A 25777-nucleotide genomic window follows, 5' to 3' on the forward strand; every position below is an offset into this window, starting at 1 on the left:
TCCTATTTTAATATTTTTAGGATAATTACACCTTAACCCCTAAATTATTGGTCATTTTTATATAATTTCTTTTATTTATTTTTTTATAGCACTTTGACCTTCCGAATTATCTAATATTACTTAAGAAAAATATCAAATAAACATGCCTATATCTTAATTTTTTGCTTAAGAGTATGATACGATTCGATCTATATTGGCTCTATGCACGACATTGGATTAATGGGAATGAGCCAATTTATCTAGTTGAGTATGTAGAAGCAATAAAATTAATGTTTGCTATGGTGCGTTTGAACGCTTGCATCACGTTCGCATCGACAAATAACGGAAATTCCGCGTTCGAACGCACCGCGGCGAAAGTGTGGATTAAGTTAAGAATTGTTATGGTTGTTTGGAGTGGGTTTATGTTAATTAAGAAGCCCTTAAGGTGAGCTTCTATATATATGTGGAGAAAACTATAATTGGGATCTAATCTTGTTATTAGAATTGGCTTTAGCCCTATCTCCTTCTCTTTGTCTCTAGTCATTGGCATTTTCTCCTATCTTCTTTTTTTCACCGCCCAAGTCTTTGGTCGGCTTTTTTCAACCTCTAACCACCTTCTTCCACAATTTCTCCCCCGTCACACCAAGATCTAACCCTAGCATCCATATAGCCATTGAATAGCTATCAAACTAGGATCCAAGTTTCAGAACCGTTGCGGATCATATTAGGCCGATTTGTAACAGAGTATTACTTGACTATTATGTGATCAATTTTAACTCTCTAAAATTATATTAATTTTATTTTATAGTGGATAAAAGGAAAAAAAAAATTTAAAGGTAAGATGGTCATTCACTAATATGTTTTACTAACATCGTTGAAAAAGATAGATATTAGATAGTAAAAAAAATCAAAGTGTGGTAAAAAAAGGTTTTTGAATCTATGTAAAAAATGATTAAGAATAGTTTAAGAATAGCTAATAATCTTTGCAAATTATGCTTGAGAGTATTTTCTGACAGAGCTAGTGGAGCTGTGGTCATCTGACATAACTCCAAATCTAAATTGGCCCACTAACACTCCTCTTAAATGTCAAGAAAAAAAAAAAACAGAGGAATAATTAAAGTTATATGTTTTATTATCATAAATGAAACCTCACATTTGTTACAAAATATTGAGCAACACTCTGACTTAATTTAATCATATTTTATCAGAAATAAAGAGTTTTGGGTTGTCCCCAAGCTGTTTTCGAAGGTCTAATTTGTAACAATCATGTCAAATTATTATATATATTTATTTAACGATGAGGTATAACTTAGTTTTTTTAGTTAAATAGATATTTATACTTATAAATAATAATAGTAATAAAACTTTATTTATAATTCAGTGAAAATATAAGGTATTATTCGTACTTTTATTTTATTTTTATTTTCTAAAAAACGAACTTGAATTTATTTTATCCCTTATAGTTTTATTTGTGTCATTTTATTTCCATATAAATTTTTTTTATTTTTTTCATCATATTTGATTATAATATAGGTTGAATTTCAAGATACTTATTGTAAATAAAATTATAGAAATTTTCATAAACTTTAATATATTAATTAAATTTTATATGATAAAGATATAGTAAAAAATATAATATATTATCGTATATTTTTTATCCGAGAGTTCATCCATATTAATTTAGATGCATTAAAAAGCTTATTTAATTATCTATAACTATTTTTATAAGAATTTTTAAATTCGATATATAATTTAGTCGAATATATTAAAAAAATAATTGTTACACTTTAGTCTAGATCGCAATAAATAAATTAACACAAATAAACTACATAAGTAAAATAAATTTAGACCTAACCACTTTGTAATAAAATATAATTTCTCTCTACAAAAAACTATATAAATACAAAGACATTTGCATCAATAACCCTCAGTTTTTTAACGATAATAAGTTTAGACCTTTAAAAACTAAATCCATCTATTTTCTACATTAAATACATATATATAATTTTTCAACAGAGTGTATATAATTTATATACAAAATATATACAAAAGATTAATTTTACTATTTACTAAAATATAAATTCTTTTTATGCAAATAAATAGCCCATGAATACGGTAGCCTTTCACTGATTCAGGCGTCAGAGAAAAATAGAAGACGTTAACGTGACATATTAAAAGTTTTTAAAACTACGTCTTGATTCCCAAATATACCCCTGCTACAATCCATCTTCCCCACTAGGTCCTGGTACATGGAATGTGTCGCTCTCTTGTCCTCTTCGCAACTATTCTTGTCCACTTGTCCACCATCCACGGTCACTGGTGGCTCCGCTTTAATTCACACGTGACACACGTGACACCGAGGGGGTTGTGTGTGGGTGTGAAGTTTTTATTCCTGCGTGGTAATATCTACAGAGGAATATTTATTCCCGCGATTTTATCGGGATAAAACTTATCGATTTTTGTTCGTTTAATAAAGTTATCAGGGTGGATAAGCCAAGATAAGATTATTCCTACTTAAGTCCAGGATATGAGATATGACGAGTAATATATATTAATGGATTCGGACGCTTGGACGTCCTAATTATCATACATCCCCTTCGGATGGTAGAAATATATTAATGCATTTATTCTAAATCAGAGGGTGCTAAATCTTGTCGGATAGTGGATGGAATTATTCTACTTTATTCCTGATTTATCCACGGACCAAATCCAAACTCTTATCAGAATTGGGCACTAATTTATCTGGCGAAATTCCTCTTCTCCGGAAGATAAAAATAGAGCTAATTATATAACTTTCATCCCCCCTTTAAAAAAAAAACATGTTAAAATTTTGAAAATTGATCAGCTAATTAGATCGATAAAGATGCCTTTACTTTCTCTTTTACTCTCTAGATAGAAGTAAATTTATTAAAAAAACTTATTAGAAGATCGATTTATAGTTTGATATTTAAAAAAATTATTGTAAAGGTCACTAATTAAGAAGATTAAAGGATGTGAAAAGAGGATGGGATATTTTTGTTTATTTATTTAGTTAGTTAAATTTTTTAAATTATTTTTACCAAAGTTTCATCTATTTATTAATAGAGTGAAATTAAACTATTCTCGAATGAGTTAACTCAAGTGCACTATTAAAACCACGCTATGTATTATTACAATTTGAGCATAATAAGGATCGCGAATATCTAAGGCATTATTTGCTTTGAGTTTAAGAACCCCTATAAATTGATTCATTTTAGTAATCATATATCTTATTATCATTTTCATATCTAATCAAATTTACTATCAAAAAAATTAAGACCGAGAAATAAGAGTGGTTAATCGAATTTAGGGCTTTAACTTCAAACCAAATAAAACAAAACCTAAGAGCATATCCAGATTGATTCAAATAGATCAGCTCTCACTAAATCTCTGCCCTTCTATAAAAGGAGTTCAGAAAATAGGAAGGGTGACAAGATAGTTGGATCTAGGCTCCATTGATGTGGTCTGTCTAAACCACATAGACACTAGACATGATACATAATAAATAAATATTGTCATCTTACACTAGACTAGTTTGGTTGGTTTCTAAAAAGTCCAAAAGAAGCAAACAGAAGTAGCTATCAAAGTAAATATGAATGGCTCTAAATGATTGGAGTATAGTTTATTTTTATCAAATCATTTGGCTACCACCTGATGCTCTCTCCTTCTCAACCAAGTGAAGACCAATTTTGGTATCTACTACCGGGTTTTGACTGCATTCTCGATTACTTTTTACTGCACAGTCAAATGTAAAAAATGGGAATAAATATCTCCCCTGGTCCTCCTGCTATGTGATTTGGTTTGTACTGGAATTGGCCTTCCAAATTATTCACAAGTCTCTTCTGAATCCATCCCTCTTTCTGTTTTTCCTCTCTGCTCCAATCTCCAATCTCCAATCCCTAATACTGAATCCCTAAGAAAGACCCAAATTTTTTTTAATTAATTTTTTTCGCTTCGTTCTCCTCCTTTTTGGTGCAAAGATTGAATCTTGGCTCTTTGCGTCGCCGTTGCGTTATCCGCCCTCGCTTATCCTCTGACACATTTGTCCATCTCCATGCCGGAAATTATTACCTCCCCTGCCTCTTCTGAGCTGTTTTCTTTCAGCTATTAGTTATCCGAGAAGTTATTCGATAGCTATCTGTGCGCTGGATAAGTTTATCCGGGGTTATTGATGGTGATGGAGGAGGCGAGTAGTAGCAGCTCGTCGTGGAGCAGGGAGCAGGAGAAGGCGTTTGAGAACGCGATAGCGGATAATCCGGAGGATTCCGGTGACAGGTGGGAGAAAATTGCGGCGGCGGTGCCCGGGAAGAGTGTTGAGGAAATCAAGAATCACTACGAGCTCTTGGTCGAGGACGTTGACGGGATCGAGTCCGGAAGGGTTCCGTTGCCGAGCTATTCGTCCGCCTCGGACGGCGGCGAGCAAGGCGGAGAAGGCGGCGGCGGAGGTAAAAAAGGCGGGCACTCGCATGGGGATTCGAGTCATGGTGGGAAGGGCTCGAGGGCCGATCAGGAACGCCGAAAGGGGATTGCTTGGACTGAAGATGAGCATAGGTGACCTATTTTTTCTATTCAATTTGCTTAGTTTATCTTGAAAATTAGTCTTAGATGACTCAAAATTCGTGTTTTACTGTTGCAGTTTTGGGAAATTAGTTTATACATAGTTAGCTAGCCATATAGGTTAGTCGTACAAGATTTCTGGCTTTCACTGTGCCCCCTTATTTTGCTTCATTCAGTTCTTGAATTCAATGCCAGCTTTGATCTTCGAAAGACTATATAAAGTTTTACTATTGTTAATTTTGGGTGTTATGTTTCCAAGATTTTCGATGTGGTACTTGCATCTTTTCAGAATTAGGTGTATGAAGTGAGATATGAACACAGAGGATCTTTCCTTTGAAAGACTGTAGTTGCAAAGTTGAAATCAAATGAACTGTTTCTTTGCCTTATTTATTCAGCACGAATGATTGAATTTGCTAAGTTGTTGTAGGGGACCTTTGTTTGTATATGCCGCATCATCCTATGATTTTGGCCTAATATGACCTGACAAAAACAACAGTTGTCAAATATTATGTTTGCATCAACTAACAATAAGGGCACTTATCTCACTAGTTTCACCGATGAATGTAGCACTGGAGTGGTCTTCTTGCACTGTACATTAAGCCTGAAGGGCTAGTCAGAGCTAATAACATATCTTTTTTTTTTAAACCAGCTTGTTTTGATTTCTCCTCTTAAGAACATGCCAGTGTTGATAAGAACTTGGATAGTTGTGTATCGAACTACTTAATTCCTATGTCAGACTCTCTCCATATAAAGCAATTTACTCTGCCTGCATTTCAAGGTGGAATTGAATTACTTCTAGTGCAGTACACCTTTTTAATGGTACCAAATTTATCATGTAATCTGTTATATTTTTCAAGCACTCCTATTTTGACTTGTACTTTGTATGTGATTAACCTTTTTCACCCATTCATCCTATTGTTCATTTCTTCTATAAATTAGTAATGCATTCTACTTGATATGACAGTAGTCAGTTGCATGTAAAGAGTTGCCCAACTGCTCTCCTTCTATTTGGTGCTTTTGGTTGTATCAAGTGTACCGCTTCAATGAGGGAATATATTTTATTTGTCTTGACCTCCAGTGAATTTTAATGAACACATTTTTTTTGAGAGAGAGAAGAGAAAAAGGAAGCAGTAGAATTTCATTAGAATTCTACTACTACACAGATAGAACAATATGTTCTCTTAATCTCTTTGAGGAGCCCAACTAGCATTGCTTCTCTAGTTCTTGCTTGTCATTAGAATATAGGAGTCCAGGTAATATCTTTGTATCACTTTGTTTACATGGTAATCACACTTTTAGAATTTGAATCACGAAATCTACCTAGTTTGCCTTCTATAATAAAGAAAGGTAGAAGATTTCCTTATCCTTTTTGTCTTGTTGAGGACCTGATTTTTATCCAAGAGGATTCACTTTTTTGCTTAATATTAGTCTCATGGATCCAAAATATATTTTGCATCTGTTGCTTTAACTGAAGAATGAACATATTTCTTTTGTCATGTCTTTTTTCGATGTTCTGATGCACTATTTTGTTGCGATTTATATTCCATGCCTATCAATTAATTATTTATTTATTTTTAACCCTTTAGAATAATTCTGTACGAAATTGTATTCCAGAAGTGATTTTATGATGTGTTTGCAGCTATAAGATGTGCTAATGTTATTCAGGCTAAGAAAATTAGATATGGTTCCAAGTTGAGTAATATTCTCTGTAACAAACTTATATTAGGTGAGGTGATCAACTTAAACTGAATATTCTCTCTGCATTTATAGTCTTGTATTCTTTTTGAAGGATGAAAAGTAGTCAGCCGATTCAGTATGACCATGTTAGATGCCATCCGTTCGCAGCAGATTTGCATTTCACTATCTTTAAAAAAGAGAACCTTTAAAATTATATTCTCTTACTATCATTTTCTCCAGGATGATAGATTTTCAATCTTATTGAATAGATTTCCAGCACCAGGAATTTTATCACTGTTACTTACAGAATTGGTCACCTGATTTTGATCCCTGCAGATTGTTTCTTCTTGGTCTTGACAAGTACGGAAAAGGTGATTGGAGAAGCATTTCACGTAACTTTGTAATATCAAGGACACCAACACAGGTGGCTAGTCATGCACAAAAGTATTTTATTCGTCTGAACTCGATGAACAAAGATAGGAGGCGATCAAGCATCCATGATATCACCAGTGTCGGCAATGGAGATGTATCAACTCCTCAGGGCCCAATCACTGGTCAAACAAATGTGCCAGTGGGAAATTCAGGGAAGCCTACAAAGCAATCTTCTCAGCCATCGGCTGGGCCTCCTGGAGTTAATATGTACGGCACTACTATTGGACAGCCAGTAGGTGGCCCTCTAGTTTCTGCAGTTGGCACTCCTGTTACTCTTCCTGTTACTGCCGCACCTCATATGGCTTATGGGGTTCGTGCCCCCGTCGCAGGAACTGTAGTGCCTGGTGCTCCAGTGAACCTCCCTCCGATGACCTATCAAATGCATCCTACTTCATCGCACAGATAAGCAGCAGCTCAAATCTTTCAACCAGTGAAAAGAAAAAGGAAGACCTGGTACAAATAGGGTTCTTGTTATATTCTCTTCCTCATTGTGTAATAAGGTGGCTGTTACACGCATGTAAGATCGACTCTTATTTTTACTTGTTAGTCTCACGTTAGGATTTTATCCAACTTTTATGTGTCGTCTCTAAATAAGTTACAGCAGATAGATTTATGTAGACCACACCTACTGGTTCTGGCTGTTAAATGTCACTGGCAGCTAGTATAGTTAGTTTTATGGTCTATCTGTTCAACCTATTTTTGTTGAAGCACACCGCTATCATCCGAAATGCTAAATGCAATGTAAGATATATCGATGTTAGCATTTGTATTGACTGCATATCTTTATCGATCAGTTGAAATTGGTGTTGCTCTATAATTTCTGAGGAATGTGTCTGGTATTATTGTAATCCGAAAGTATCACCGCGTTGTCTGGTGTTGATGCTCTGCTGTTTGGTTGGGTGACAATCAATCGTCTAATGATTTCATGAACTAAGTAAAAGAACAGCTATTCAGAAGTGTCTTGGCTTTGGATAAACCTACCTTCAATAGATTGTGACAGATAGTGATCACTCCAGATGAGTGCAAACTCCATGAGCTTTCCTTACATCAGAAGGTTGCTATGTTCCCCTTCCTTTAATGATTGATTTAATCTATCAGTTGGTTGGTCTGTTGGTCTCTTATTAATTCTATCCACTTTACAGCTATACCGACTCCAAAGTTTGCCTTCTTGTGAACTTCTCCAAAGACACCCACCAAATAAAGATTAAAGACAGCACAAAGGCCGCTGACTCGGAGCTGTGTGGATATGCTGGATGTAGGCATGGACCTTTGTAGGATAGCAAAGCTTCTTGCAGAGAAGAAAAGAAATTAAAGGATATCACATCTCATTTCGATCCAGTGAGAAGGATGAGTTGCAAAAAAAAAAAAAAAAAAAAAGAATCTTGCCTGATACAATCCTAGATTTGGTGGGTCCTGTACTCTTCCACATACCAACTAAGCACATGGCCTGCCATTAAAATGATACACTTGTTTATGGCCACAATAAGAAGCCCATGCAAATGATTTGCCCCCACCTCAACTCACACAATATATACAATTTCTTATGCCTAACTGGATTATCTGCTGTCAGTTGTTTATGAGCTAAAATTTACTTTTGCTCCTCGTACTGTGAAGAAATCTGCTGCACTTAGTTCATATTAAAGCTAAGATGCAGAAAAGCATTTAGCATTCAGAAGCTTTCCTCCTCTCCCCCCCGCCCCCTTCTGCTTCATTGCTTCATGATAATGCCTTTATTGATGATATGATGGTGATAGTGCATCATAAAGTAATGATTTCTTTAGAGACCCTACCTTTTACTTGAAGTGGTTCTTCTCATTATAAAGGGCCTCTCTGCTGTAGACCTGGGCAAATAACTTCTCCTAGAGGAAATTTCCAGGGATTTGAAGCATCACAGTTAGAGGTTCATTCATCATGAAGAACATTAGCCACGACCAAGTCATTGGCATTCCAGTGAGCAATGTTAGTTCCGCGTCTAAGTTGCGAAGGAGACCTGCTCTTCCTGAGTGTAGCTTACACGTACATTCCACTTCATATAAGTCCTCCCAGATCAAAGAGAGTAATAACCATATTTCAGCCTATCTACATGTTGACTTTGTACATTTGTATTAATGATCTTACTATAAGTTTTTTAGTGTTCATTACATGTTTATGGGAAATATTCTAACAGGATTCTTCATATGCAGGAAAGGTAGAATCAGCAATTAATTGGATAAGCAAGTTCAGCAAAAAAGCAGACACCTTTGCGCAAGGCATCCGAGATCACGGTAAGCCAGTAACTTTTCCGCTCTTCATATAGTAAACCAGATTCTTGAGCCAAATTATTGTTTTTACGTAAATGTTAAAATACCAACCAGTACTAGCTAATCAAATATGATATGGGTATATTTCAGGATAATTCATAGCCAATAAGTGATATATCTCTTATGCTTTTGTGAATTGCAGTTAGTTTAGGACCAAAAATTTCAGAAACTGTAAAAGGAAAGTTGAAACTTGGTGCAAGAATCCTTCAAGCTGGAGGCATTGAGAGTGTCTACAGACAAAATTTCTCTGTTGGAAAAGGGGAGAAGTTGCTGAAGGCCTTCCAGTGTTATTTGTCTACCACAGCTGGTCCTATCGCAGGGATGCTCTTTGTTTCAAATGAGAAAGTTGCATTCCATAGTGATAGATCTATCGCAATCACTTCTTCCAAAGAAAACTTGGTCAGAATCCCCTACAAGGTATATCTTTAAAGAACCTACATAGATTTTTACTGCTATGATCTTAATTGCTCCAAGAAAGTGAATTAAGTGTATGATCCTCCACCCAACATACTTGATTGCTTGTAGACAATCCAATCATGCAATCATTTAGCAGATCTTGACTGAATTTTAACTTCATGGCAGGTTATCATCCCACTGAGAAGGATAAAGAGAGTCAGCCAAAGTGAGAATTCAAATAAGCCTAACCAGAAGTACATCCAGATTGTCACAGTGGATGACTTTGAGTTTTGGTTTATGGGTTTTGTTAGTTACAAAAGATCTCTAAAGTACCTTCAACAAGCTATTTCTGACTCTAGTCATAGTAACTTTAGTTGAGGGGCTTATGCAGAATTTTGTACATGGAGTGGAATGAGAAGAAAAGAAGAAATTGGAAGTCCTGTAATCACTGGGTGAAGCTGCTCTTCAATTTTAGTTTGAAGAGCCAGTAAAATTGCTCTTAATTTTTGTAGAAGAGCCAGTTTGAATATATTCTCAAAATCGGAACCTTCATCATCGACAGCGTTCTGGAAATTTACCTTATAATGTAATATTAGTCCAAATTTTGTGCATTCACTGTTGTAACTTTCTCAAGAATTTTAAAGTTTCAGAGTAACCGATAACTGCTTTAATACTGGCAAGGAGAGTTGTTTTACAGTTAACAAAGTATAGTGGATCGACGAAATTGAATAGAATAGAATTTGCAGGTGAAATCAATTAATTTCTATGCACCTCATTTGGAAAAATTGATGCTGATGATCATCAAGAGATGGAGATAGCATCAATTCCGAATGAAGAGGAATCATGTTCATAACAAGGAGCTATCAGATAATAACTGCAGTTCAACATAAAGGGATATCCCTAAATGAACCGGATAAAAACAAATCAAAGATAAAGACCTGATGCATCAGTTAAAGAAAGGAATTTAAATGTTAGTTGTGCTGTCGACAACAATTGCACTGCTCCTTGTTGTTCTTGCTGCAACTGTTGCTCTCTTTAGTGACATTACATACTAATTATCTTCCTTACTTGACAGAAATTTTGATGAGTCTCTGCTGAATGCTCCTGCTGCTTCATGACACATGGTCAACTAATTAACAGTGACCATGAATGCAATTCACTTCCATATCTTCGCATAGCAAGAGAAATCAAGAGATGCTGAATTGGAACGAGTCAATTATTGTCAGACACTACTCTTTTTTGGGCAGGATGGGCAATAACTGTTTGATATTAAAGCCCATTCTGAACTGTTAGGATAAGAGCAAGCATAGACATTACAGAAGAATGAAAAAATTATATATATATATCCAGCAAAGTTTAATGTCAAGCATTTAACAACTATAGATTTGGAACTATTTGAGCAACACCAGCAATCTGAATGCTTAATGGCGGAAAAAGATATACTTTACAACTGGCAATGGATCAAGATTCAACAAATAGTCTTGGAATTTCAAGCTTAAAGTAGTAATAGCATGGGCATACAGATGAATTGGAACGTAGCTGGTCTTCCAACAAATAGTTTGATGCTAAGCAAGATTTACCCTAAATTTCTCAAACAAAAAGGAATTTGATGGCAAGGTGATATAAACAGAGGCTTAAATTTACTGCACAAGATATATAAAACCAAATATTGAAAATGGAACAACTGAGTAAGTTCCATTTCTTTTCTTTGTAAATAGATGTTTGATCACACAATGAAGTTACATGATTTATACACTATTTATACTTGAGGTATTCCTATTGAATCATGTAATGCCTGGCGCGAGTTGATTACAAGCCAGGAAAGAATTAATCAATATCAGAATATTATGCAGACTTTCTCTCATGAGGAATCTTTGCAACAGCTGAGCACATAGTCCTCCAAAAATTTAGTAAGCTGAGAAGTGTAGAGACCTGGATGGCTTCGAAAATGGTCCACATGAGGCGAGGACACAAAATCACAAGCCCTGACTTCATGCCCAGCTTTCCTTTGTGCCTCGACGAATGATTCCACAGATTTTGCTGGAATAACTCTGTCCGCTGAGCTATATATATACAGCTGCGGACATTTTGGTTGCTTCGATGACAAAAGATCGAGAACATCACAGAGCCTCCTGTTGATGCAGTAAATAACTAGTTAGTGTCTGTCAATAAAATAGTAGATACATTATGAATAAAGTCCATAACATTTTAGCTTCGATACAAATAGTACTGTTGAAGAAAATTACTACCTGTTAATACCAGGGACGTTTAGAACCACATCGAAAAATTTCTCAAGGACTACTAACAAAGCAGCCTCAAAAACTGGTGGTTTAGGTTCAAAGAAAGAATCAGCAACCAAAACGTCTGTCCTCAAATCTTCTGATTTGAGCATTCCTTTTGTTGCTATGCTCTGCTTTTTCAAAAATGCAGCAGAGAAGCCTGAAGCCCAAACCTACAGAATATATAGAGGGACCGAATTCTTAGAATACTAACTTTCTCCAAACAAATGCAAAAGAGATGATGGCAATGCCTTCAAGAAGCTAAGAATGCAATCGTATTGAATCAAGAGCTACAAAATTCTGAACTACTAATTGCAAGCAATCCAAGAAAAGTAAATACCTGTGGATCAGGGGCCGCGACAGGAGCCGAATCAAAAACGCAACCTTTAATCTTCTCCATCACAGAAGGTTCATTCTTCCTAAACTCCTCCAATAGTACTCCATATCTGAAAAGAAAACAAACACAACTGACCAATTCAATCACATGATAGCAAACAACAATACTAATCACAATAACACATTGACATGTATGGAAACCATACGTCAGCCATCCGGTGTTGCTAAACGTATGGAAGACCAACTTCTTCTCGCTCTCCTCGGCGACGCAGTCGCCCAAATGCTTCGCAAGCAATCTAATGCTCTGCTCCGCGTTGCCTCCAATCTTATAACTCACCACATCATACATAGGAAAAGTAAAGGTCACGACATGGAAGCCTCTCGAGGTGTACCAATCCGCGTATCTCTTCAAATGTTTCTGCTTCGCTCCGAGCCACCCGAGGAGCACCACCACCGTCTTCGACGAGCACCGGTCACCCGCCGCCGGATCCGGGAGATGCCACTTGTACATCACATCGGACGGCTGTGAAGGGATCGCGGCGATGTCTTGCTTGCGATCGTGGCGTTTGACGAGATTGGCGTAGTGGTAGAGCGATTGGATCACGGGGGGAGAGGCAAATGGACAAGAGGATGGGGTGTAGATGGAATTCGGCACGTGGGAGAGGCTGGGAGTCGGCAAGCGGCGGAGCCACGAAGACGAGTTCGCTGACGTGGAGGGTGGGGGTGGTGTGGAGGTGGAGGACGAATTGGGGTCGGATGCTCCACGGTGAGAGAACCGGTCGGGGGCGTCAGAGGAGGCGGCGGCGGCCACGGCCACGGCCGCCGCGGCCGGGAGGGGGCGGTGGAGGATACCGGAGAGAGACGCCATTGTGGGAAATCGGAGGAGTAGTCGTAGAAGTCGTCCCCGTTACGAGTTTTATATAGAGCACCGAGGAGAGAAGAAGACGTCAATCAGTTCGAACTCAGTTCGGTCAAACGATTCGGCTTACCATGACGAGTTGCGTTGACCAAAGAATTGGGAAGGTCAAAGTTACCTCCCAATGTTTCCGGAGGAAGGTTGGCTGCCAAAAAAAAACAAATTGACAGCCTGGCCCCGGATAAATATCAAATTGACAGCTTTACTGCAAAACAACAGAAAAGGTCGAAAATTTGGGTCTTATACATGCAAATAAGAAGTTCTAGAAGGGTTTATATGCAAAACAAAAGACACTAATTAATCCACCATCTTATTCCGTTAGTTGGGATATGTTAACCTCACCGACCTACAAGCTTCTAGATAAAGGCAACGTTTTTAATGGCGACAGAGGGGAATGGGCGGCGGAAAGAGCGAGAAGAGCACGAGACTGAGCGGGGCCAACGCGGATCGATAAAGAAAGGGATATCCAAACCACTTATCCCCGAATAACAGAAGGTTATTCGAAGATAGCGTTCCCGACGATAAGATCCCTTGTGAAGGATAAATACCACGAATATTCCAAACGAACGAAAAGGAAGGGATCCTGAAAACGCGGGAGAGATCAAGGCCGACCCGTCTTTTCAAATAATGGAGCTCACCATTGTGTAGACGAGGAGCTTACCTAAGCTTTTTGGGGTCAATGGCCTCGCTTTGCATTTGTTCCCTTCTCTCCTCGCTTTGAGGAAGAAGAAGAAGAAGAAGACACCTTTTCCTTTTGGCAACGGTGCGGAGGAGGAGATGGGGGAGGAGATAAGATCATATAATAAGCGGAGTAGGGTGTAAACCGGATTCGGTCCGATATTGGATCTATATCCAATTAATTTTGTGAGATGCAAATTCGAATTATATTTTTAAATGGATAGGTAATTGCAATATTCGTACGGGTTCGAATAAGATTCGATTAAATCAGATTTAATTCCTCACAAATAACTAGTACATTATTAAAAAAAATTAATGATCTTATTCTAAAGCAACTAGTTTCAACTTTTATCATTTAATTATAATAATTTATCAGCCAAAAATTAGAGCATGATATTTTAATCATCTTATAAAGAATGACATAAGCTTAACATATTAAACTAATATAATAATAGCTGGAAGGTTGTTTTCGGAGATTAATCATATTTTACATGAGAAATAGAATAATCCAAAACATAGTCATTGTCTACAAAATTATAAAAAAAACTTAAAAGATCTACTCCAAATCTGGATCCGGTAGGTCCAATCCGAAGCTATTCTAACCAAATCCAACTGATTTACTAAATGGATCAAAAAATTGAGATCCGTCTCCAAGATGATTTGGATCCGATTACAGTCACGAGCAGAAGTAGTAGGGAGGGAGGGAGTAAATGGGCTTGGTGCGGGCCAGATAGTGAGCCCAATTCCTGCTATGGAGCTCTTGTTCTAATAAGGGGCTATTCTTATATAAGTGAAAATATTTAGAAAACACCCTCACGTTTTGTATTTAAAAGCAAAAAAAAAAAAGTAATTAAAATAGCCCTCAAGTGAGTTAAATAAAAGCAAAAAATAAAAATATAGTTCTTATAAAATTTCCATAGGAGAAATTACCAACATCCACAGTACTCACGACTCCAATGCAAGAGGTGTGGCTCGTATGGTTCGTGCATCCTATCTTCTCGAATCCGACTAAATCCATTAAAAGATTTACACAAAATCCATTTGGAATGTATTTGACTCGACCAGTTTAGGCATGTAGAGTGACAGCATGCGAACAGCCAGCACCATTCCACCCGCTCCAGAAACAGCAACAGACCACCCCCTCTAACCACACGCGTCCACGTGTCCCTCTTACAGCTGCGCCACCATCAAAGCATCCCTTTTATCCCTCCCTCCTCCTTCCAGAAACACCCCCCGCGCGGAAATCGCAAACGCCTCGGGAGTAGTGACGTGGCGAATTCCCACGCGAAAAGAAGCACCGTAGGCTGCAGACGCCAGAGGAGCGGATCCCTGGCGGTCTACTTTCCATTCCATATAAGCTTCGGCTTCTCCTTTCTCTCCTCTCTCTCTCTCTCTCATCAATCTCTCGCCACTCTCGCCTCTGGCTTCAAAACCGAGAGCTATTCCCGTGTATTAATGGCGACTGGCTCGGAAAATAACGGCTGGTACGTTTCGTTTCCAAGCATCTCGCATAGGTTATTGTTCTCCTCTGAATCCCATACCAATATATATACATTATATATATATATATATATATGGAAGCCATTTCCAAAACCTCTCCTCCTCTTCTCCTCTCTAACTGCACTCTTCTTCTATTTTATACGTAAGAATCGCATGCAAAACTCATGCACTACATGCAACCACATGCACTTCCTTGTACCAGTGCATGTCCTAATCTTCTCTTTAATTCCTAGATCTTGATTAGATTCTACTTGTGTTTTTTTTCCAAAAAAAAAAAAAACTTAGGAATGGAGCAGTGGATGATTCAGTTCAGACACCACCATGGACATCTACTTATCTGAATCTCTTCCCGACTTCTTTCTCGGCGGCAATGGAGCCTTCATGGGGAGTTAAGAAGGAAATAGATGGTATAGAAGGAAGTAGTGGAATTATACCCAGCCAAGTCTACCATGAGCAGGGAGAGTTATCTCATCATGCCTTGCAGTCACAGTCGTCAGGTTAATATTTGCTATAATAACATTAATAATAATAATAATAATAATAATAATAATAATAGTAATAATAATAATAATAATAATAATAATGTCTTTTTAATTGTCGTTAGCATGGTATCAGAGCGAGCTTTATAGTTATTAAGTAAATACGATAAAAATCTAATAAGACAACGACTAGATATTATCCTTATTAAAACGGGTGTCTTAAGTCTATTAAGTCGGCACTTAGCCTCCTAGTTAGACTCGACACGCATTAAAAAAAAAAAATTATTAGATCGAAAAAAATGTATGATCTTCACATTTAGGCTATGTGATGCAAGATGTAAAACCTATGCTGATATTTGGGTAGAAATTTATGCATATAACAACTGATGCTCATTTATCATTTTCCATAGTTTTATCTACAAAAATCTGTGGCTCTGCAGGTGGAAATTCCTTTGGAACTCCCTCTGATAATTATGCTCCTCCAGCAGTGACTAGTGAATGGGGATCAGAGATGATGAACTGCCCACATGCATTCAATTCTTCTTCATATGACAATGGATACTACCCAAAAAGCAAGTCGAATTTGGATTTAAACACTGATATGTTCAACTTCAACAATGCTTCTAATATTGCTCTAATGCATCATGTCGAAAATAATGCTGCATATGATCAATCAGGTATGAGTTTGCAAACGCAATATATATTTTTTTTTCCTCTTTGCTTTTGGTGTTAAACATTACTGTGAATTTGTTCATACTAACTGCTACTGGTAATCAACTTCTTGAAGCTTCAAATGTTACAAATTTTATGCCTAGCTCAGACTTTCTGCCAACTGCTACTCAAGAATCTCCAGTATATCTGGATTTTTTCCAAAACCAACCATTAACTGCGCAGGGAACAGAGAATTCAGAGGTTAATAGTATCAGAAATTTTTTTGAGGTCATTTATGCTACTTTAAATCAATTTTTTGATACATAAAGAAGCTGTTTTCCAGGAGATCCTGATAAATAAGTTAGCCCAATCCAGAGAAGGTGAAGAACTAGCAAGTGATCAGATTCCTGGGCAACAAATCTCTGAGACTTCCCTCGAAGGGCGTAGCGCTGTAGTAAGACACTTCTCAATAAATTCACTTTCTGTGTTCTGAATTGCTATCAGAATTCCCTGCTTATTTGTTTTATCTATATCTGAGAGTAATATATAAGTTTATTCTTAGATATATATACATTTACTTCTTTTTTTCCTTTGCTGTATATAATCTAGCTGAAGTTAGGAGCTGGAGATTTGAAAATGGTTCTGTACAAAGAAATGACAAAGAGTGATGCTGGAAATGTTGGGAGAATAGTACTTCCCAAAGTACCTTTTCTCTATCCCCATATCAAAATCTCTAATTTTCTTTTTTATCATTATACTATGATTGAGTAATGTTTCTTTCTTCTTAATTAAATTTTTAGAGGGATGCAGAGCGTAATCTTCCTACTTTATTTGAAAGAGAAGGAATGACTCTGTATATGGATGACTTAATACTTCCAGTTACTTGGAAATTTAAGTACCGGTAAGTTCGCATTAATATAGAGCATAAATCTTCTGCATGTTGTTCTTCTTCTCTTCCTTTTATTTTCATGAAGTTATTATGTTACTTATCTCAGGTTCTGGCCTAACAACAACAGCAGAATGTATGTTCTTGAAGCTACTGGTATATATTTCTGAACCTAAAATATATTTCCACACATTATTTGAAATCCTTATTCAATTTTTTTGCCTTGTATTTATGTTCTCTTCAGGTGATTTTGCAAAGACACATGAACTTGAAGCAGGGGATCTTTTCATCGTCTACAAAGATGCAGCATCTGGAAATTTTGTATGTCAAAGTTCTTTTTTTTCTTTCTTTGTAGATGAAAGCAATAAAATTCCATATCGATTGATTATTTCACACAAATATAATCTTTCTAACTTCTTTTTTTCTTCTGAAGATTGTTTCAGGAGAGAAGACTATCAATCGAAAGCCACCTTCCGACGACGAATTGCCTTGGAAAGAAAATTAAAGGAATTGCACAGAAGCTTTCTGAATAATATTAGAACAAAACTGATAGACATTCTTAGCCTTCCCAATCTCAATCAGGGATTGGCATAGAGAGAGGAACTCTCTAAGGTCTCTTCTCATAAACTATAGTCTCAAAAGATCCTTTTCTCTTTTGTCTGAATTATTGGGCCAATAAAAGTAACAATTACAAACCTTGAGATGATTGATTTCCTATGTTTCTATCAGTAAAGAATAACATTTTCGAATCGATGGTTTCTTTTGACAATGTTTCTTCATCTTATAGATCTCTATTCAGCTTATATCTGCACATATATTTTACTTCCAATTTATGTCTATATGGCCTAAATTTTTATGAAGATGAAAGATGATTTTATGACATTTAGTGTTACTGATAACTGCTAAGTTTGAACTCAATAAAATAAGGGTTAAAGGCTAATTACATCTTAACCCCTTAAACTATATATCACTCTGTATCATAAATACACTGTCTAAATTATTTAAATATATCACTGTCAATATTTCACTAAAAATTCTGATAAAAATAATCTTAAGATTTTGACTAATTTAATAAATGGATAAAAGTCTTTCTATATTTTTCAATCTTCTCCTTATAATTACTTCTTCAAATATTACATTCTAAGATAATCTTCTCTAATTCCTTCAAAATCTATTAATAGTCGAAAAAGAGAAGAGAAAGTAAGAGCATTTTTATCGATCAAAGTAGTTAGTTAAATTTTTTTTTAATATTTTAAATTATAATTAACCCATGATATAACTAGCCCGGCCCACTTTTCCCAAAAAAAATTAAAGAAAAAACTGCTAATTAGAGATTTATGATACTGAGTGAAGTTACACCAGTTGATAAGCTCTGAACGAAAATTATTCATGAATATTGATATAAGCAACACCAGGGCACCAGTTTGAACAAAAGAATAAAAAGAAAAATATAATGGCTTCGATTAGATTCGTCACGTAAATGGTCTTCTGCCATCCATCTTTAATTGCTTGGCCACGAAATTCCAAGACAACATAAGCAAACAAGACGATGAAAAATCTAGTCGGATGAATGTTGTGTGTGTCTCTGTGGCATTTTATCGAACAATTAGCATACCAACTTCACTGCGATTTCCAGCAAACATCCATAATACACGTCAAATGGAGGCATTGCTTACCTGCTAATAGTGTGATAGGAGATGATAATAGCTTGTTGCTAGCAGTTGCTGCTTTGTTTAAATGTTGATGTTGTGAAGTGCTCCAAAAGAAGCTTTTCACCTCTATGAGCTCTAATTTGCACTGCTGAGAGTCTCTCATTCGTATTGATACACAGGATATCTTTGTGCAGCTATAAAACTAAGCATTCTCTTCATCTTTAGATGCAGTGGAAGCACATAACCCTGCTTAAACTTCATGTCATAGTTGTGCAATTCTGAGAAACTTACAAAGAGCAAATAAAAGAGATACAACCTCCCTCTTATTATTCCATAGAACTTTTTCTTTTATGCATAAACCTCACTACCCCCATTAATGTCGTAGATGAAAAAGTTTTAAAAAAAAAGACTAAAATATCACCTCTCAAAAGGTAAGAATATTTAGAGAATAAAATTTAAAAAAATACTGATGGAAGGGGTGTTTGATGTGTTTTTAACAATCCAAGAGGTTTATATATCGCAAAAGAAAATTCAAAGAAGATGTGTGAAATTAATAACAGTTATGGTGACACAATTCACGGAACGATAGATAATTGCCTTAATATCTTATCGCTGTGGATTATGATAATTTTCTTCTGTTAAATTCGGTCATTAGTAAAAGGTTAGCATCATATTAATGACACTTGTTAATCGTAGGAAGACGTCTTCCTACTTTTTAGGAAGTTCACCTCCATCAAGTTCATCTATAAAGTATACCCTTTATAAAACTAAGTTTACTATTCCATGAATAATTTGTTATTTTGTTTCTTAAGACTATGTACTTATCATGTTATATTAGTATATAATATACTTTAAAATCCAGTTAATAAGTTTCAAAAATATGAATACCTGTATATTATTATTACCTCCATAGTTTGATTCATTTGCTTTCTTCAGTTTTGAGGCAAATTATCATCAAATAATTTATTAGAAATAGGACATGAGCTGCGAGAATAAAACTGGCATATTCAATGGTAATCTTTATCTGTTGCCAGAATCCATTTTGTTCAGTAACAAGGCATGAGTTGCAAGAAATTATTTTCTTCACCAAGTGAAGATTTTCTTCTCTTCTTTTTTCGTTAGGAAGTTGATTATTATTATACGATTTGTTTGAGTTCCCATCTTTGTTGTTATGTTTGTAATGACTCATATTAATAGTCCTTTAGATCTCCAAGAGCAATTTATGACTACCAGATTTTGCAATGTTATCTGTTCCTAAAAGTATGGTGTGTTTTTATTCTTACAAAATATAAAATTCACAAAAATTTATATAATTATAATGTTTAAAATTGTATTATAAAATACAACCGACCAAAAAGTTATTTATCAAATGCATCATGATGAATAAAACATATTAAGCAAGTGTTTAAAAATACTATAACAATACAATCAACCAAACAATTCATTTGTTTCTCTAAAATTTAATATCTAGAGAAACATGCATGTCTTAATACACATATTATCTCTAAACATAAGAAACCAGACAGCCCCACAGACCACAGTGGGTAAGGCCTGGTTAGAGAAACTTGATGTTTAACAGTGATTAATTGCATCTCCGGATTTCTTTTCAAAAAGTTAGTGTCTGTAAATAAAACTAGGGTGAGCTTGCTCCTCAAAATAAATATGCTGGATTTCAGCAAAACTACATTTAAGCCGCAATAATGCACACATTCTCCGCAAAGCTTATCTGCAATCTGCACCAACTGCTTCCTGGACAGATTTAAAACCATCCCTTGCTAAGCACTCTGCAAGCTCGGCCTGAAGAAATGGAAGCGTTAACATAAACTGTCAAACGTGTATAAAAAAAAGAGTTTGGACTTCTACGATATATCTCTGTTCCTTAAAAAGTTGCATAAAAACTGAAGCAGGCTCAGTGGTGATAAAAACCTTTATCTGGGGAATAAGTGCCGGCCCACCATAGGCAAAAGCTGTGTAAAGTTGAACAAGTGTTGCTCCAGCACGAATCTTCTTGTATGCATCTTCGCCACTGGGATGTTGCATAATTAAGAAACATAAATTGATAATCTTTTTAGTTCAATGTATGCAAGATCATTAGAAGTAATTTTAGTACCAAATACCTGCTTATACCACCACAGCCTATGAGGGGAATCTTTCCCTGCAATGGTTAAAGGTCCAGAGTTAGATTGCAATCGCCAGATAAGTACTGAACCACGGATTAAATAATAATAATAGTAATAATAAAAACGAGAGGAAACTTCATAATGAAATTTCAGATGTAAGAAGTGCATTAATGATACTCAGTTGAATCAAGAGTGCAGAAAATACCCTGGTGAGGATATACATCTCCTTGAGAATGCTGGTAGACAGATCATACAGTGGTTTTCCACTTAAACCACCAGATTCCCCAGCTAATGGGTGCCTTTCTACAGGAGGTGGTCGTGATACAGTTGTATTTGATATGATCTGCACATACATTGAGATATTAATAATTAAATAAAATGAATCACTGAAGCTACTGCATAGAGAAAGCCCGCAATGGCGAAGAGGGCAATGTATTACTAATGTCCAAATGGCAATATGTGCAAGTCTGACATTTATTGCTGATTCAAATATCATTTCCAACAGAATTATCACTTAATAGATGAAATAGAGAGCTGTGATGCTCATCATGCAATATGGTATGCCTAACAACCAGGTTAGGTTTGGCACTGTTACTATAAAAAGAATCAGCAGAAAAGTCGAACACAAAAAAACTCGAATAAAAGGGAAAAGAAGATGCAGTTATAATGCCCTCTGAACGTAGTGGATAGGAAAGAGAATGGATATAAACTAGCAATGCAGAGAACCTACCAGTCCATCCAAGCGAAGGGCAAGAGAAACCTACAGATATATTGAAATAAAAATCATAAGAACATGCAACATATAAAATTGAAAAACAAAATGTACATCTAGAAAATAAAAGTATCATGCAACATATAAAATTGAAAAACAAAATGTACATCTAGAAAATAAAAGTATCATCCAAGTTTATTACTGCGGCAATGTCATCAAGGTCCTGTTTAGATAAGTCTGGTGCAATCTTCACAAGCAATGGTGGAGGACCTTCCTCGGCCCATTGCATTTCATCACGAGCAGCTTGGACCTGTATATTGCACATATAGTCAAAGACTCGGAGAATCCTTTAGTAAATAAATACACTTGGTGGGGCAAGCACAAAAAGAAGTTAAGTTTCAACCTTTTTAACAAGATCTTTCAGTTGTTTTCTTCCTTGAAGTTTACGAAGACCAGGAGTATTCGGAGAAGATATATTTATAACCTGAATTTTAATAAGATATCAACTTCTTGATAAGCTATATTAAAAGAGACAAATTTGAACAAAACAAATCATATACTATATGCCCAACAAGTACGTGAGCTGAAGGTTTTTTAACCAGAGAAAGCTCAAGTCAACCCTTCTTTCGTGGTTACCCTTCCAGTTCAGTGGAATGTTAAACGATGGATGTAACTGATGACATCACAACATAAGACCATGCAGTTATGCCAAATGTAAAGAGAAGCATGCACTCTGGAAGAAGTAAAAGATCATCATGTAGTTAATTTTGAAGATGATTTTGTCAGCAAGTAATCATGATTTAGGAACTACCAAGTAATCTGCATATTGGGACAAAGTATGAACTCCTTGAACATAGTCAGCAGCTGCATCTTCACTATTCTTGTTCTTGCCAAGATTGACCCCCAAAATGCCAGGGCCTGCTTTTCCTCCGTGCTTTACTTCATTAGTGGAGGAGGATGAAGAGCTTGAAGTTTCTTCCATCTTTCTCTTACCATGCTGGGCGCCTAGACGCTTTGCAACCACCACAATGCCTTCACTATTGAACCCACAGCGATTTATTATAGCGCTGTCCAGTGTCACAAAACCAAGCAAAAGAACAAGTAGATCAGTAATAAGAGGTCCATGTCCAGGCAGATTGACAAAAAGGAACTCTGTTACCATAGAACAGTTAAAATACAACAAGGTCAAACGGTAACAAACTATTCTTCAGAAAATTAGATGCAACATACATGCTTACCCTTCCTGTCGCAGTCTGAAAATACGAGGCTTGGGATTTCCCTCTTGAGGAACAGGGGTCACTGACCCAACTTCTACAAAACCGAATCCCAACCCTAAAAGACCTTCTACTGCCTCAGCATTTTTATCAAAACCAGCAGCAAGACCTACTGGATTCGTAAACTTCCGTCCCCAAACTTCTAGTCCAAGTATTTCTGGATCAGGTCTCTTTTCTTTTGGAATAAGGCGATGAGCTGCAGCTGACACGGCTAACTGATGAGCAACCTCTGCATCTAGCAATGCAAAAAGTGGGTTCACAACTTTTGTAGCCTTAAATAACCACCCACTGCAAAATATAATAAGAGTAAACAATTACTAATTAGATAGAAATTTAAAAATAAACTGACTTGTAACCAATTTCTACATCAAATAGAGCAACTAAAACTACTAAAACTTACAGAACTAGCAATATAGATTTCTTAAATGCCACAAAAGAGTACCACAACAAGAAAAGGCTCATTTACTGTAACTCCTGAGTAGAATCTCCAATTGAAGCCAACATGGTAATGGCATAACATTGAAGATCATACAATTTAAAGCTTAATGAAAGTGGATCTTCCTAAAGATAAGCATCTATATCAATCTGAGGATTGAATGTAATGTACCAAAATGTGGCTTCGTCTGCAGTACTCACATAAGCACCTCCAGCTATGGCCAGGCCTATCATGGCTCCAGTTAAAAGCCTTCCCTACAGAATCAACAAAAAGAGGATTTCATATTTATAGAATTGGGCCAATAGATTCAAACCAAACCTAGAGAAAAGATCTACGTGTTATGAATTGTACAAAATAACGTATTTTAAATTAATAGGCAGGTTCACCCAAACAACATCTTTACAGAAGTCAATTTACAAACACGAGGTCAACTTCTAACCAAATAATGAAGTGGAAGGACAAAAGATCAAGTTTGTAACTTATGAACGAACAAAGTGGAATAGTGCAAGTCTTCTCCTTCATTGCCATTCTACGACTACAATCTCTGGTCCCTGACCAAAGCTGTCTTTTTTCATATTACTCAGCTTTCGTTAATATTATCTTACCCAAGAAGAACACTAATAAGCCCGACAACTATTCGATGAAATGCCAACAAGAGAACACGACTCAAACCTTCTTAGAAGAAGGCGGAATCTTCGGAGCAGATCCCGCAGTGGCCGAGCTAGATTGCCTCGACCCAAACCCACCTTCCACTACTCTACATCTCAGACTCCTCAACAACTTCTCCCTCACGGAGCTCCGCCATGCCCTAGCCGCCATGTACGAGAAGAAACCCTAGAGCAGCTTCGGATCGAGCGCAAAGGCAAACAGAGGATCTCGCTTATCTCCTCTGTTACAGCGGCGGCGAATAAAGCTAAAGAAAAAAAAAAAAATTTAAAAAGGGAGATTTTTTTTTAGTCCTCCTCGGAAGAGCTTTTCTAGCTATGGAAGGAGAATCTTCGGCGAGGGCGAGAAGAGAATAAAGCCCGGCCTAGCGACTGCTGTTGCGGTGGAGAGCGAAGAAGGCGATGACGTGAAGGGCTTCTTGGAGAGAGAGAGAGAGAGAGGTATCGGCTTATACCGAGGTAGAGGTAGCCGGAAAAGGTTGTAGCTTTGGTTGGAAATTGGAATAAAGCCTGGACTGGGCCGGCCCAATTATAGCTATTGGGTAGCCCGAAAGACACAAGACTGCAGGCTTGAGCACTGAATTATTATTATTATTATTATTATTATTATTATTCAAAAAATCCTTTTTAGCTTGTAAGCCCCCATTAAGTTGATACTTGCATCTATAGCCTTTAAAATAATTACTTTTTGTGTGAATACCATGCGGACTTAACTAACTATTAAAAATGTTCTGGTTTTCGATTATTTATATTAATTAAGGATATTTTCATTCTTATTAAATTGTTGAAACTTAAATTTGAAAAGTAATTAGAAGATTTATGCGAATAACATATTTGTAAAGGGTATGTTATATGTGTTTAAATATCAATTTTATAGGATTGCATGTAAGTAAATAACTAAATAAATTTAAGAGTATACATGCAAAAAAAAAAAAAACACTATTTTTTTGGGGATGTAATAGCCCCTTTGAAATTGGATATAAGATGCATATTTATTTGAGCCAATTTGCCACCACATGAAATAATAATATTTCTAGATTAAAATACATTGTGTACCATTTGAAATTTTGATTTACTTGCAAGTGTTGGTTTCAACCATGTAAGTTTGAATAAAGAATCACTTTACTCTTAACAATTTTATCCAAAATAAACTGGGTCAAATATATTTAACCAAATATATTTTTTCTTCATATGCATAATCCTGCCGGCCACTAACATTGGACTTTGAATCAGAATATATCTTCATATCTAAACTTTTTTGTCATCTTAATCTAAAAACTTAAGTTATTCCTAATAAAAAAATAACTTAAATACTTTTTCCTCCTTGTATTTTGACCAGTAATATTTTGTCCTTATATTATAAGAGTCCTTAGTCCTTAGACACAATTAGCATATATCAAAAAATTTATATATTTTTTTATCTCTTAGATGATAAATTAAAATTAACTATCTATTGGGAGAATAGAGACATTGTATATTTTTAATGTACATGGGATAAAATGATACTAAATAAAAATATAAATAAAGAAAATATAATTAAGTCTAAAATAATAATATTTATCATGTGCAGATGAACATACGAATATTAAAATATACAACAGAAAATGACATCCAATGCTGAGAAATGATCATCTAACTGACTACCTAACGATGACAACGCTCTTTGGTCGGATTCGAGCAATAACTGCCAGCAGCATCTTGCAAATAGTTTATCCATAGAGTATGAAATAAAGGCAATAATATTTTAGGTATTTTAAAAGATAAATTTTGTATCTCTTTTTAGAGATTAATTATGTTAAGTAGACACGCGTCGCATTAATAGCGGAAGTAACCT

General features: G+C 36.0%; 4 protein-coding genes across 8 annotated transcripts; 2 read left to right on the top strand and 2 right to left on the bottom strand.

Moving 5' to 3' along the window:
- The first annotated feature begins 3756 nt into the window (after positions 1-3756).
- On the top strand, positions 3757-7480 carry LOC140800906 (transcription factor SRM1). The gene is made up of 2 exons (XM_073155831.1): positions 3757-4548; positions 6568-7480. The coding sequence occupies exons 1-2, from the start codon at positions 4169-4171 to the stop codon at positions 7067-7069; spliced, it is 882 nt and encodes a 293-aa protein (XP_073011932.1). The 5' UTR covers positions 3757-4168; the 3' UTR covers positions 7070-7480.
- A 774-nt stretch (positions 7481-8254) lies between these two features.
- LOC140800907 (GEM-like protein 7) lies at positions 8255-10011 on the top strand. The gene is made up of 4 exons (XM_073155832.1): positions 8255-8719; positions 8847-8927; positions 9106-9380; positions 9546-10011. Exons 1-4 carry the CDS (start codon positions 8575-8577, stop codon positions 9735-9737), a joined length of 693 nt encoding a protein of 230 aa, XP_073011933.1. The 5' UTR covers positions 8255-8574; the 3' UTR covers positions 9738-10011.
- A 1017-nt stretch (positions 10012-11028) lies between these two features.
- LOC140800905 (uncharacterized) lies at positions 11029-13660 on the bottom strand. 5 transcript variants are annotated; one of them, XM_073155830.1, is made up of 5 exons: positions 13552-13660; positions 12181-13035; positions 11979-12084; positions 11609-11811; positions 11029-11491 (listed from the first exon to the last, which is right to left on the bottom strand). In XM_073155830.1, the coding sequence occupies exons 2-5, from the start codon at positions 12840-12842 to the stop codon at positions 11221-11223; spliced, it is 1242 nt and encodes a 413-aa protein (XP_073011931.1). In that variant the 5' UTR covers positions 12843-13035; positions 13552-13660; the 3' UTR covers positions 11029-11220. The 5 variants fall into 5 exon arrangements, with proteins under 5 accessions (XP_073011931.1, XP_073011930.1, XP_073011929.1 ...); XM_073155829.1 differs by having other exon boundaries at positions 12181-13095; XM_073155828.1 differs by having other exon boundaries at positions 13237-13659.
- Positions 13661-20113: 6453 nt separating this feature from the next.
- Positions 20114-24415, bottom strand: LOC140800756 (dihydroorotate dehydrogenase (quinone), mitochondrial). Its single transcript, XM_073155589.1, has 11 exons — positions 23951-24415; positions 23450-23532; positions 22807-23130; positions 22380-22635; positions 21972-22052; positions 21771-21878; positions 21587-21616; positions 21062-21199; positions 20854-20891; positions 20663-20762; positions 20114-20533 (listed from the first exon to the last, which is right to left on the bottom strand). Exons 1-11 carry the CDS (start codon positions 24095-24097, stop codon positions 20459-20461), a joined length of 1380 nt encoding a protein of 459 aa, XP_073011690.1. The 5' UTR covers positions 24098-24415; the 3' UTR covers positions 20114-20458.
- Positions 24416-25777: the final 1362 nt, after the last annotated feature.

This window comes from Typha latifolia, chromosome 14, assembly GCF_019914945.1.
Source record: "Typha latifolia isolate L0001 chromosome 14, TyphaL0001v2, whole genome shotgun sequence".
Taxonomy (NCBI): Eukaryota; Viridiplantae; Streptophyta; class Magnoliopsida; order Poales; family Typhaceae; genus Typha; species Typha latifolia.

Bases quoted from the DNA above. Each gene is read 5' to 3' on its own strand.
- LOC140800906 (XM_073155831.1), top strand. From the start codon at position 4,169: ATGGTGATGGAGGAGGCGAGTAGTAGCAGCTCGTCGTGGAGCAGGGAG. The intron at 4,549-6,567 runs GTGACCTATTTT...TGATCCCTGCAG, and splicing joins TGGACTGAAGATGAGCATAG to ATTGTTTCTTCTTGGTCTTG.
- LOC140800907 (XM_073155832.1), top strand. From the start codon at position 8,575: ATGAAGAACATTAGCCACGACCAAGTCATTGGCATTCCAGTGAGCAAT. The intron at 8,720-8,846 runs GTAATAACCATA...CTTCATATGCAG, and splicing joins GTCCTCCCAGATCAAAGAGA to GAAAGGTAGAATCAGCAATT. The intron at 8,928-9,105 runs GTAAGCCAGTAA...TGTGAATTGCAG, and splicing joins GCAAGGCATCCGAGATCACG to TTAGTTTAGGACCAAAAATT.
- LOC140800905 (XM_073155830.1), bottom strand. From the start codon at position 12,842: ATGGCGTCTCTCTCCGGTATCCTCCACCGCCCCCTCCCGGCCGCGGCG. The intron at 12,085-12,180 runs GTATGGTTTCCA...TTTTCTTTTCAG, and splicing joins AGCAACACCGGATGGCTGAC to ATATGGAGTACTATTGGAGG. The intron at 11,812-11,978 runs GTATTTACTTTT...TATATTCTGTAG, and splicing joins TCGCGGCCCCTGATCCACAG to GTTTGGGCTTCAGGCTTCTC.
- LOC140800756 (XM_073155589.1), bottom strand. From the start codon at position 24,097: ATGGCGGCTAGGGCATGGCGGAGCTCCGTGAGGGAGAAGTTGTTGAGG. The intron at 21,617-21,770 runs GTAATAAACTTG...ATATATCTGTAG, and splicing joins ACCTTGATGACATTGCCGCA to GTTTCTCTTGCCCTTCGCTT. The intron at 20,534-20,662 runs GTTTTTATCACC...CCATTTCTTCAG, and splicing joins CACTTATTCCCCAGATAAAG to GCCGAGCTTGCAGAGTGCTT.